This window comes from Mirounga angustirostris, unplaced genomic scaffold, assembly GCF_029215605.1.
Source record: "Mirounga angustirostris isolate CCGP_5_RB_7025 unplaced genomic scaffold, mMirAng1.0.hap1 SCAF_12, whole genome shotgun sequence".
In the NCBI taxonomy this organism is placed as follows: Eukaryota; Metazoa; Chordata; class Mammalia; order Carnivora; family Phocidae; genus Mirounga; species Mirounga angustirostris.
This window is the reverse complement of record NW_026991720.1, coordinates 71,277,754-71,291,215: the sequence shown is the minus strand read 5'-3', so window position 1 is coordinate 71,291,215 and position 13,462 is coordinate 71,277,754. Positions and strand designations below refer to the sequence as shown.

Sequence of the window (13,462 nt, the reverse complement as noted above, 5' to 3'; positions counted from 1 at the left end):
AAATAATTATCACAGGGACCTGTATACTTGAAGTTCATTGGATTTTACTTTCTTTCCATGGGCAAATGAATTTGAAAAGCTAGATAATAATAATAGGAAGTTGTTTATTAGTGAGCGTGAGATCAAAAGATATTGGAGTCAAGTGTTCTGTAGCATTAGGCTATGATAACTTGATGTATCATCTCACAGTAGGAAAGTCATGCTTGTGAATTAAAATTCTTAAATTCTGTTTGCTACAACGCCTTACATTGCTTTGTACATTAGATATGGTTTTCCCAGAGGATCAGAATTTCAGTCTTAAGGTACCTTGGTTCTCTTCCCCAGACTCTGCTGAAATGAGTACTGCCAACCCTCAGGCTTTCCTTTCTCTAGGCTTTGACATTTTTTCTTTAGATATGTGAATACATTCATCCAAGGTGCCTTTAAGTCCTCTTAACCTGGAACTCCTATCTCAGTAAGGTGATTTTACTTACCTACTTATATTCTGTTCCACTCAGTGGATTGTACTTTCTTTGTACTTGGGACCTCAGCCCTGAACTATTTAGGCAACTAAATAACAGAGTCAAAACTTGGTTTCTAGGGCTTCTGCTTGACTCTGTTATGCTATAACACTCTTAAGAATGATTGTTGTGGGGCGCCTGGGTGGCTCAGTTGGTTAAGCAACTGCCTTCGGCTCAGGTCATGATCCTGGAGTCCCGGGATCGAGTCCCGCATTGGGCTCCCTGCTCGGCGGGGAGTCTGCTTCTCCCTCTGACCCTCCCCCCTCTCATGTGCTCTCTGTCTCTCTCATTCTCTCTGTCTCAGATAAATAAATAAAATCTTTAAAAAAAAAAAAAAAGAATGATTGTTGTTACAGATGTGCCTTGGCCTATGTCCTCGATTTAGGCTTACATACAGTTCCAAAATAGAGGCCCAAGTCAGAACTGGAAGAAAATATCTGTCCCGCTTTCAAATTTCTGTTCAAGCCCAAAGTCTAGGATCAAGTTGATGTGCCATAAATGGTATAGTTGTCTTGCATGTTGTTTGAGGTTTAGCCACTTATGCGTTGGATATTCCCAAATTTCTGATTTACTTAGCCACAGGAATGAAGTTAAGGCAGACCCATAGGAACCTGTTTTATTGTTTTAGTCTTTTCATAGCACTTGCCCATCTAACACCTTCAAGTCACTAGAACACATGGAAAGAATCTTGAGATGTATTTAAGACTTTCTTCTGGAATTATAAAGAGTACACAGTACTATAGCTGCAGAAAATACTAAGTTCTTAGAATGTTCACCAGTTATTAAGAAAAATGAAAATGTAATGGTCTAGACATTTTAATCCTACTAATTTTGAAATTAATATTTTTAACCATAGCCGTGTTAGAATTTCTTTCTTCCAAGAATACCAACACTGCTGTAATGTTTGCTCACAAATAGTGTTGGGTACACAAGTCTTGTCTCATTGACTTGGGAAAAATTAAGGGGCAAGCCTTGCAGTTACTTTTTGTAGAATTATGAACAAAACAAAACCAGACTTCTCTCAGTCTTTTGGTATTGAGTTTAAGCAGTCTAAGTTGCCAGGAACTAAAGATGCCATTTTTATGTATTTTCATTTTTTCTTTCTAAAGGAACAAGACAAAAAAGTAGAAAGCTCAAATAAAGAAATACGGGAAAAGGATACAATCATTGAAGAATTAAATACAAAAATAATAGAAGATGAAAGAAAAACTCTAGAGCTAATGGATAAAGTCACAGCTGCTGATAAATTACTAGAAGAATTACAAGAACAGGTTGTACAAAAGAACCAAGAGATTAAAAATATGAAATTAGAGCTGACTAATTCCAAGCAAAAAGAAAGACAGTGTTCTGAAGAAATAAAACAATTAATGGGGACAGTTGAGGAACTTCAGAAGAAAAATCATAAAGATAGCCAATTTGAAACTGATATTCTCCAAAGAATGGAACAAGAAACACAAAGAAAGTTAGAACAGCTCCGGGCAGAGCTGGATGAGATGTATGGGCAGCAGATAGTACAGATGAAACAGGAGTTAATAAAACAGCACATGTCACAGATAGATGAACTTAAAATACGACATAAGGGAGAAATGGAGAATGCTTTAAGATCATATCCAAGTATTACAGTTAATGATCAAATAACGTTAATGAATATGGCAATAAATGAACTGAATGTAAAATTGCAAGATACTAACTCTCAAAAAGAAAAACTCAAGGAAGAACTAGGAATAATTTCAGGAGAAAAGTCTGCTCTACAGAGACAGCTTGAAGACCTTTTTGAAGAATTGAGCTTTTCAAGGGAACAAATTCAGAGAGCTAGACAGACAATAGCTGAACAAGAAAGTAAACTCAGTGAAGCACACAAATCCCTTAGTACAGTGGAAGATTTGAAAGCTGAGATTGTTTCTGCATCTGAATCCAGAAAAGAACTAGAATTAAAACATGAGGCAGAAGTTACAAATTACAAGATAAAACTTGAAATGTTAGAAAGGGAAAAGAATGCTGTATTAGACAGAATGGCTGAATCGCAAGAAGCTGAATTAGAGAGGCTGAGGACACAGCTTCTGTTTAGTCATGAAGAAGAACTTTCCAAACTGAAAGAAGATTTAGAAATCGAACATCGAATAAATATTGAGAAACTAAAAGATAATTTAGGCATTCACTATAAACAGCAGATAGATGGCTTACAGAATGAAATGAGTCAAAAGATAGAAACCATGCAGTTTGAAAAAGACAGTTTGATAACTAAGCAGAATCAATTAATTTTGGAAATTTCAAAGCTAAAAGATTTACAGCAGTCCCTTGTGAATTCAAAATCAGAAGAAATGACTCTTCAAATCAATGAACTTCAAAAAGAAATTGAAATACTCAGGCAAGAAGAAAAGGAAAAGGGTACACTTGAACAAGAAGTTCAAGAATTACAACTTAAAACTGAATTATTGGAGAAACAAATAAAGGAAAAAGAGGATAACCTTCAAGAAAAATTTAAACAACTTGAAGCAGAGAATAGCACTCTTAAAGATGAAAAGAAAGCCCTTGAAGACATGTTGAAAAGGTATACGCCTGTTAACCAAGAAGAAAGATTAATTTTCATAGACTCCATTAAATCCAAATCCCAAGACTATAACTGGCAAAAAGAAATAGAAATACTTACAGAGGAAAACAAGGACCTCAAAAAACAATGTATTGAGCTAACTGAAGAGATTGAAAGGCAAAGGAACACTTTTTCATTTGCTGAAAAAAATTTTGAAGTTAACTATCAGGAGTTACAGGAGGACTATGCTTGCCTTCTCAAGGTAAAAACTGACTTAGAAGACAGCAAAAACAAACAAGAAGTAGAGTATAAAAGTAAGCTTAAAACACTTAGTGAAGAGCTTCATCATCTGCAAAGAATAAATCCAACTATGGTAAAAATGAAAGGTTCAGTCTTTGATGATGACAAAACTTTCATAGGGGAACCATTGGAAACCGGTGATGTTGTTGAGAAAGATACAACAGAACTTATGGAAAAACTTGAGGTAACCAAGCGAGAAAAGTTAGAACTGGCGGAGAGATTGTCTGATCTTTCTGAACAATTAAAACAGAAACATGGTGAGATTAGTTTTCTGAGTGAAGAAGTGAAGTCTTTAAAGCAAGAGAAAGAGCAAGTTTTATTGAGATGTAGAGAGCTAGAAATCATCATTAACCATAAACGGACAGAAAATGTAAATGTTTGTGATGCTCAGTTGGTCTCTTTAAAAGATGGTGGTGTGACTATGACAGGCAAGGATTCTGGAGAGTTAGTTTCTAAAATAAATAAAGATTTTGTTGAAGAATCAAAAATAATGGAGGAAGATAAAATTCCTTTTGAAAATAAGACTGTTGGAAAAGAAGGCAAGCAAGAACAGTTGTTTTTGGATCATTTGCCATTAGTGACAAATGGATCATCACTTGGGACAACTGAACCAAGTAGAAATGATAAACTTCAGTGGGAACTTAGTGTACTTAAATCAGAACAGGTATGTTTACTTACTTATATAGATGCTAAAGCATAGTGAAAATGTACAATTCATACAAAAAATGTTTTCATCTACCTAAAACACATAGAATGAAAATTGAACCCTATAATGTAATTCTCATTTGGGCCTATCAGCTGTCATTGCTTTTTTTTTTTTAATATGTTATTTATTTATTTGTCAGAGAGTACGAGTGAACACAAGCAGGGGGAGTGGCAGGCAGAGGGAGAAACAGGCTCCCTGCTGAGCAGGGAGCCCAATGCGAGACTCCATCCTAGGACCCCGGGATCATGACCTGAGCCAAAGGCAGACGCTTTGACAGAGCCACCCAGGCATCCCAGCTATCACTGCTTTTATCTATTTTTTCTTAGACACTGTTGCCTTTCTTTCAGTTAATTTATGTTATATATTCTGTTAAGGAAATAAAAACATAGGAATGGTTTCACTTTCTTTGGAAAGGCAAGAGTTTCAATAACTTTGTTGAGAATCTGAACTTTAAAAAAGTTACTTTGTAATATTTTGTTGTAATTTCAAAGCTTGGTTTCAGCATTTTGTTTTATATTGGCATTTTCCAAGTTCCACAACTAAAAATTAACACTTAAATTTTTCAGTACTTTATACTTACTTATTCAGTAGTTACAATGCTGTATTTCCTTGAAAAAAAAATCTCAACTTAAGTCCTAGAATTTTCTCAGAGTACTGTGTAAAGCTGAAGGGGTAAAAAGTATTAATTCTAACTATAACTAAAGAATGCATATAATGAGTTACAATAAATCATTCTTGACAATTTATATTTGTTGGATAGTGATATTAGAAATAACTGGAAAATTCCACTAGGTATCTTGTATAATGCTGCTAAGTAAAACTTTGTTTCTTAATTTATGCAACAGGTATTTATTGAATCTCTAGCCAGGTATAGGATTATACTAACAAGCAAGAGAGCAGGAATATATTCTAGTGAGGGAGGCAGAGAGTAGACAAGGGAACGAGTAGAGTAGTTAGAAGTAGTGATAAGTCCTATAAAGAAAATAAAACAGATAACATGATAGAGAATGATGGGTAGTGGTGGTGCCAGCATTCTATAGGATGATCAGGAAAGGTCTTTTGGAGGAATTGACATTTGAACTGAGATCTAAAAGACTAAGAGGGAGCCTACTACATGCAAATTAGAGCAATTGTGAAAACATAGGTGAGCTTGAGAAATTGAATGAAGGTGTGTTTAGTTGAGTTTGAAAGCAGGAGAGTGAAAGAAAAAGAGTTTGAACAAGAAAGAAGAGACAAGATCTTGGAGAGCCTTACAGACTTTGTAAGAAGTTGAGATTTTATTCTGTATACAGTAGGAAGCCTTTGGAAAAATGTTCTCTTTTTATTTCTAATAAATTCCGATCTTAGGATGAAGTTACATTACAATAAACCTATTGTAAAGTGAAATATCTTAAGTTGAAAATGAAGTTAATACACTTAACCTACTGAACATCGTAGCTTAACCTAGTAACATGCTCAGAACACTTACATTAGCCTATAGTTGGGCAAAATCATCTAACACAGAGCCTATTTTATAATAAAGTGTTAAGTATCTCGTGTAATTTATTGAATACTATACTGAAAGCAAAAAACAATGTTTGAATGGGAAGAATGGTTGTAAATTTATTATTTGTCATCCCCGTGGTCATGTGGCTGACTGGGGGCTGTGGCTTCTGCTGCTGCCCAGCATCATGAGAGAGTATCGTACCACATACGTAGCCCAGGAAAAGATGAAAATTAAAAATTTGAAGTATAGTTTCTACTGAGTATGTATCACCTTTACATTTAACACTGTAAAGTCAAAAAACCCTAAGTCAAACCACCATATATTGGGGACTGTCTGTATATTCACATTTATGATATTGTATCAAATGTAAAGATATTTTACATTTTAATAACCTACATAGAGTTTAAAAATTCAAATTGCGTAACTATTAATGTTTTGTTAAATATCTGAAATTGTCTTCAAAACCATAATGTGGTTTTAATTTAATTACTCCTAAAAATGCCAGAGATTGTTTAGATTTTTTAAAAAGACATTATTGACAGAGGACCTGAATTTGAAGCTGTCAAAATGGTCAGATTTTCTCAGTAAGAATTTTATTTTCTCCACTAAAGACATTTTCATTGACGTTCAGATGCCTTCTCCTTGACATTAATTTATATAAAGTAAAGGGAGGCAAACCTGTAAACAGTCCCTTCCCAGTTGTCACTACCAGGACAAACCCCCTTATCGGTGGAGAGGGGAGTAAATGTGTGTGTGTGTGTGTGTGTGTGTGTGTGTGTAGAGGGAAGCTCACAGAAGAAATCGAGTGATAATTTATACAGTAATAACATCTCAGAGCAATCTAAATATGCTTAGAGATAATGCTGATTCCCTAAAAAATACTTTGCTCTTAGGACCAACCTAATTGGCTGATGAAAATGGAAGGATACTTTCACCCTTATAAATTGATATAACAGTAAGGTAATACTTTATACCCATCAGATTGGCAAAATGAGTCCCACAATAAAAAGTGGGGAGATGAATACTCACATATGCTATTAATATCAATGTTTAGCACAATTATATAAAACATAATTTGGTAAAATTTAATACATTTAATGTATATTACCTATGACCCAGCAGCTATATTTCTAGTTGGTTCTCAGTATGGTCCCTGACTAGCAGTATCAGCAGCACTTGAAACCAGTGAAAATTCAAATTTGGGGACCCCACACCAGACTTCCTAAACCAGAAACTCTTCGGGAAGGGCCCAGCAGTCTGTTTTAATAAGCACTCCAGGTTATTCTGATGCCTGCTAAAGTTTGAGATCCACTGTACTAGGGAAACACTAGTGTATTTGAATAGGGACATATCTGTAAGAATTTAGTGCAGTATTTCTGAAATATCAAAAAATTAGAAATAATCCAGTTGATCTCCAAGAAGGAAGTTGACAAATTTTCATGTATTCATAGATACTATACCACAGTTAAAATAATCTGTATCTACATGGATAGATCTCAGAAGTATTTTGAATGAGAACAATTTGCAAAATAAATACCATTTTACACTATTTATGTAAATTCTTAGAAACATAAAATATAATGTACTGTTTATAGGTACTGAAAAGTGATAGTATAAGAAATGCAGTGGACTTGTTGCAAATTTGTGATAATGTTTGCCTCTGGGGAAGGAGGAATGGGAACATAGTGGATTAAATTTTATTTTCTTTCTAAACCAAACATGTATGTAGAGAGAAATGGAAAAAAAGAAGATAAAATAATTGTATTTGTTAAATTGGGGTATGAGTACATAAGTGTTTATTACATTATTCTTTGCATTTCTCTATATTTAAAATATTTTTATTTTTTTAATGGTACAATTTTATTATTTTTTTTAATTTTATTATGTTATGTTAATCACCATATATTACATCATTAGTTTTTTTGTTTTTGTTTTTTTAAAGATTTTATTTATTTATTTGACAGAGAAAGACACAGCAAGAGAGGGAACACAAGCAGGGGGAGTGGGAGAGGGAGAAGCAGGCCTCCTCCTGAGCAGGGAGCCCGATGCGGGGCTCGATCCCAGGACCCTGGGATCATGACCTGAGCCGAAGGCAGACGCTTAACGACTGAGCCACCCAGGCGCCCCACATCATTAGTTTTTGATGTAGTGTTCCATTATTCATTGTTTGCGTATAACACCCAGTGTTCCATTCAGTACGTGCCCTCTTTAATACCCATCACCAGGCTAACCCGTCCCCCCACCCTCCCTCCCCTCTAGAACCCTTAGTTTGTTTCTCAGAGTCCATAGTCTCTCACGGTTCGTCTCCCCCTCCAATTTCCCCCCCCTTCATTTTTCCCTTCCTACTTTTTTTTTTTTTTAACATATAATGTATTAGTTTCAGAGGTACAGGTCTGTGATTCTTCAGTCTTACCCAATTCACAGCGCTCACCATAGCATATACCCTCCCCAATGTCTATCACCTAGCGACCCATCCATCCTACCCCGCACCACTCCAGCAACCCTCAGCTTGTTTCCTGAGATTAAGAATTCCTCATATCAGTGAAATCATATGATACATGTCTTTCTCTGATTGACTTATTTCGCTCAGCATAATACCCTCCAGTTCCATCCACGTTGTTGCAAATGGCAAGATTTCATTCCTTTTGATGGCTGCATAATATTCCATTGTATATATATACCACATCTTTTTTATCCATTCATCTGTCGATGGACATCTTGGTTCTTTCCATAGTTTGGCTATTGTGGACATTGCTGCTATAAACATTGGGGTGCACATACCCCTGCGGATCCCTACCTTTGTATCTTTGGGGTAAATACCCAGTAGTGCAATTGCTGGGCTGTATGGTAGCTCTATTTACAACTTTTTGAGGAACCTCCATACTGTTTTCCAGAGTGGCTGCACCAGCTTGCATTCCCACCAACAGTGTAGGAGGGTTCCCCTTTCTCTGCATCCCCGCCAACATCTGTCGTTTCCTGACTTGTTAATTTTAGCCATTCTGACTGGTGTGAGGTGGTATCTCATTGAGGTTTTGATTTGGATTTCCCTGATGCCGGGTGACGTTGAGCACTTTTTCATGTGTCTGTTGGCCATTTGGATGTCTTCTCTGGAAAAATGTCTGTTCATGTCTTCTGCCCATTTCTTGACTGGATTATTTGTCCTTTGGGTGTTGAGTTTGATAAGTTCTTTATAGATTTTGGATACTAGCCCTTTATCTGATATGTCATTTGCAAATATCTTCTCCCATTCTGTCGCTTGTCTTTTGGTTTTGTTGACTGTTTCTTTTGCTGTGCAAAAGCTTTAAAAAAAAAAAAAAGACAATATAATTGTATTTGTTAAATTGGGGTATGAGTACGTAAGTGTTTATTACATTATTCTTTGCATTTCTCTATATTTAAAATATTTTTAAACGAAAATCACGGATGAGGCCACACTAAGCTATACCATATATCAAAATTTATCATAACGTTGAGGTAATAACAATATTGTGCTACTTTCCTTGGAAAAGATAGGTAGATCAGTGCAGTAGAATGAAGTGAGAAAAAAATTGGACTTCTCTTACAAGAAGTTTTAAACTATAATTTCATGTATTTTCCCCTTGTAGTCAGTATATGTAAAAAAAAGAAGTTAAATTATTTTAAAATTTTAAATCATTTAAAAATGTTCTAATGTGTACATACATTCACTTTAAGAATGATTTAAGGCTACAGATGGAAGCTCAGCGTATATGCCTCTCTCTGGTTTATTCAACACATGTGGATCAAGTTCGTGAATATATGGAAAATGAAAAAGATAAAGCTCTTTGTAGTCTTAAGGAGGAACTTATTTCTGCCCAAGAGGAAAAGATAAAGGAACTTCAGGAAATACACCAGCAAGAGCTACAGAATATAAAAACGCAAGAAACAGGTAAATGGTTTCTTTTTTTTTTTTTTTTAAAGATGTTATTTATTTATCTGAGAGAAAGCACAGAGGGAGAAGGAGGAGGAGAGAGCCTGATGCGGGGCTTGATCCCAGGACCCCAAGATTATGACCTGAGCCGAAGGTAGACGCTTAACTGACTGAGCCACCCAGGCACCCCTGGGTAAATGGTTTCTAAAAAAAATCGTAAGTACTATGAAACAAATAAGTATCACTTAGAGCCCACTCACCTTTCCATAATTTGTCCTTGTCTTACAACCCATAGAGGAAGGGAACTGTATACCCCAGTCCTGGATTCATTTGTTCATATAATCATTGCACATTTTTTTAAGTGCTTGAGAAATCTAAAATCACTGAATCATTTTCCCCCAGAAGTTACAATCAAGTGGGAAAGCAATAGGACAATTTCTGTAATAGAAGAATGACTAGAAAGAATGGAAGAAGAAAGGAGAAAAGTTTCATACTTTCTGGGAGGATGAGTGGGGTGAGGCCGCAGGCAGGGGTAGGGAGGTTGGGTAGGGAAGGCTCTGAGTCTTGAACATAGAAGTTTGAAAGATTGTATCCATTTTGGGCAATTGAGAGTTCAAGTTATGTGAGAAAGTAGTGGGGGATAAAGCTGGAAAGATTGGCAGGAGTTTGATCAGAAAGGGCTTTATATACTCTGACTGAAGCCTGTATAGGCCTTATGCTTTTGGTGATAAGACCTGTAGGATTTTAAGTAGTGGGAGTAACAGTAAAATTTTAAGGTAACACCATGGGGCAAAGTGGGGGAGGTGATTAGTGATGGGAAGACCAGTTAAGCAACTTCAGCAATAATTCTGCTAATAATAATATTTGTAACAGTTAAGTTTAAGAGGTAAAAGAGGTAGGCTGTAGTCTGCAGTTAATATGAGGAGGAAAGGGGCAAAATTGAAGGTGATCCCTAAGTTTCTAGCTTGGGTAATTGGATTGAAAATGACTGTAGTCACAAAGAGGATGCAGAGCAGATCTGTGGGAAAAATAATAAATTCAGTTTGGTACATTTTGAGTTAAAAGTACCTATTGACTTTATTAAAAGAGTTGTCTAGAAGGTAGTTAAAAATAGAAGTCCAAAACACAAGAGGGAGGTTTGGGCTCATGATAAAGATTTAGAAATCAAAAGGTCACTTGAGGCCAGAGAAAAGAATGAGATGTCCTGGGAGACTGCAGTGTGGGCCAAAAGACTAAGATGGCACTGTGGCAAGCAGGAACATATAAGGAACCTGAAATAGAAGACTAGTTGCAGTTAAATTTTATAATTATTTAATCACTCAATAAACTAGACTTCCTCTGTTCAAGGCATCTCTAGGCTTTTACCCGTGACAGATCTGTTTTTGAGACTGAGATTGTTATAAGTTTGTCCAATTGCTCTGTTAAACTGAGTAGAATTTAAAGAGTGACTTAAATCAGAATATCATACTTTTCACTAAAGGAGTTCTTTGGGTTTGAATGTAATAAGATGTTAAGTGTGTGTTGTTTTTATTGATATCCTCTTCAGATAGAATCTGTCCAGTGATTTTCAACTACAAGTTAATTGGTCTGCTAATGGTTGATGAAGTTAGTTAGTAATGACCAGCATTTTTTTAAATAAATAAAAGAGTATAGGAGAACAGAAAACAACAGAGTGTATAGCATGTAGAAAGGGCAGATAATGATTTGTGAAATTCTTGTTTCAGTTTACCATGGATGTATAAATAGGTTATGATGTATGATGTATTTCTTGTGTTGGGTAGTAATAAAAAAAAATTTGTAAGTCACTGCTTTATACCAGTTTGTAGGATATAAACAGAATTTTACAAATTATCTGAAACAGTTAACATTGAACAGTGGAAAATAACTTGGAAAGAAATAAAGAATTTAAAACTAATCTTATTGTAAAGGAAGCTTCCAGTTGATACAGGTTTAATATGATAATAGTACTTAAGTATACAAATTAAATGTTTAATGCGGTATCTGTTCTATTAGGTGGTGAAGCGAAGCCTTTACAAATGCTCATTGGAAAACTACACAAGGCAGTGTCTGAAGAATGTTCTTATTTTACACAGGTAAGATAGTGGTTAAAAAGTACTTTTAGACAAGAAATGCTATACTTCAGAACTGCACTTAGAAAATATTCCTGAATTTTTAAGTTTAAAATGAACATTTAAATGTTTCCTGATAATCTTTTGAAACAAAAGAAATTGAAGTAAATTATCTTAGCAGTAGAACAGACAAAAGGTATACCTAATACCAAAAAAAAAAGTGGACCAATAGAACCCCAGACAGGTCTGTTTCCTGCCCTTGCCCACTTACTGGTTAAGTGTATCTGATTACTAATTTGGGGAGGTTGCACAAGACCAGTGAGATACAATTTCACAGTTCAGATTGCCAAAATCTAAAAACCCTAATTATGCCAGGTATAATTATATTTGTGAAGATGGGGTGAAATAGAAGCTCTTATATACTGCTAGTGGGAAAGTACTACCTTGAGAAGCAGATTGGCAAGGTCTATTTTTGAAGTTATATACATCCCATAGCCCAAGCATTTGTGCACAACCAGATCTGTTCATTGCTGAAGTGTCTATAAGTTAAAAATGGGAAACAACTCAGATTACTATGAATAAAGGTAATAAATAAATTGTGTTACCTTCATGCAGTGGAACTCCATTTAGCAGTGTTTGATATCTGTATTAATATCAATAAATCTCAAAAGAAAAACATATATAGCATGTATGCTAGAGTAATTACCTTTGGGTGAGGAGAAAGGTGAAGAAAATGGGTAGGCAGTACTTAAAACAGAGCTTCAAATCTCTATGTAATGTTCAATTTCTGTAAAAAAACATGGAGATAATATGACAAAATATTACTATTTGTTTAAGGTAGGTAGTTATTTTTTCTGCATATTTGAAATAGTTCAAAATTTAAAATATATGCTTTGGCTTATCCCAGGCTTTTGTATTTATAAATTGAAGGGGGAAGAGGGTGGTATTAGTTGGGACAGGTAGAGCTACTTTACTGATTCTTTTTTTTTTTTCTTTTTAAGATTTTGTTTATTTATTTGAGAGTGAGAGAGAGACCAGGGGTGGGGGGGAGAGAGAGAGAATCTTGAGCAGACTGCACTGAGCAGGGCACCCAACCCAGGGCCCGATCTCATGACCCTGAGGTCATGACCTGAGCTGAAACCAACAGTTGGACACTTAACCAACTCAGCCACCCAGGTGCCCCTGATTCTGATTTCCCATAATATTGTTCAAAAAATGTTTTGCAAAAAACCTCAAAAAGTGAGATATAACCACACTTAAGGCCTCTCCTCATTCAGCTACTCAGCATTCTACACCTCCACCTCTGCCAAAGGGTTCAGGCATTGTCCTTTCATATCTATTGTTGATAGTCAGTAAATAATGGAAAGAGGGCCCAAGTCACAGTAGTTCATTTATAAGCTGACATTATATGTTCTTTCCTTTTGTTACTGTCTTTACCTGATCACTAATCTCAAGTTGAAATACGAATCAGCTTGTTCTTATAGAGGGGTCCTCTGGGATTCTTCATGAAACCTGGTTTTGTCACTAATTTTTGATGTTGCCAGAATCAGACATTTAACTGACTGAGCCACCCAGGTATCTCCATATATTATAATTTCTGTAGAATTTATAGACTACTTTCTAGTCACTTTTTTTTTTCCCCAAAGTAAGCTCTATGCCCAACATGGGGCTTGACCTCATGACCCCAAGATCAAGAATCACATGCTCTACCAGCTGAGCCAGCCAGGCGCCCTTATAGGGGTCATCATTTTTTAACTTCTGCCCTTGTTTTCTGATGTTTTTTCAAGGGTAGTTAACATTACAGAGATAACGTCAATCTAGGATCCAAGCTAGAAAATGGTAGATTAAAGTACAAGCTATATTCATTATTAGAAGCTGAAAAAATAGTTTTGTGCAATTAAGATTGTCAGTATTTTCCTGCTGTAAGAAGAATTTCATGTCCTATATAAAGAGAGGAAGATTTAGACTTGACTGTTTCTTTT

At 35.6% G+C, this 13,462-nt stretch overlaps 1 protein-coding gene across 15 annotated transcripts in view; it reads left to right on the top strand.

Moving 5' to 3' along the window:
• AKAP9 (A-kinase anchoring protein 9) overlaps window positions 1-13,462 on the top strand; it is a 199,005-nt gene that overhangs the window by 87,204 nt on the left and 98,339 nt on the right. For 14 of the 15 annotated variants that reach the window (XM_064575277.1, XM_064575283.1, XM_064575281.1 and 11 more), the window contains 3 exons: window positions 1,610-3,994; window positions 9,216-9,429; window positions 11,425-11,504. In XM_064575277.1, the coding sequence (XP_064431347.1) occupies window positions 1,610-3,994; window positions 9,216-9,429; window positions 11,425-11,504 (2,679 nt within the window). The remainder of the gene's footprint in view (window positions 1-1,609; window positions 3,995-9,215; window positions 9,430-11,424; window positions 11,505-13,462) is intronic. The other variant, XM_064575286.1, reaches the window with a different exon arrangement.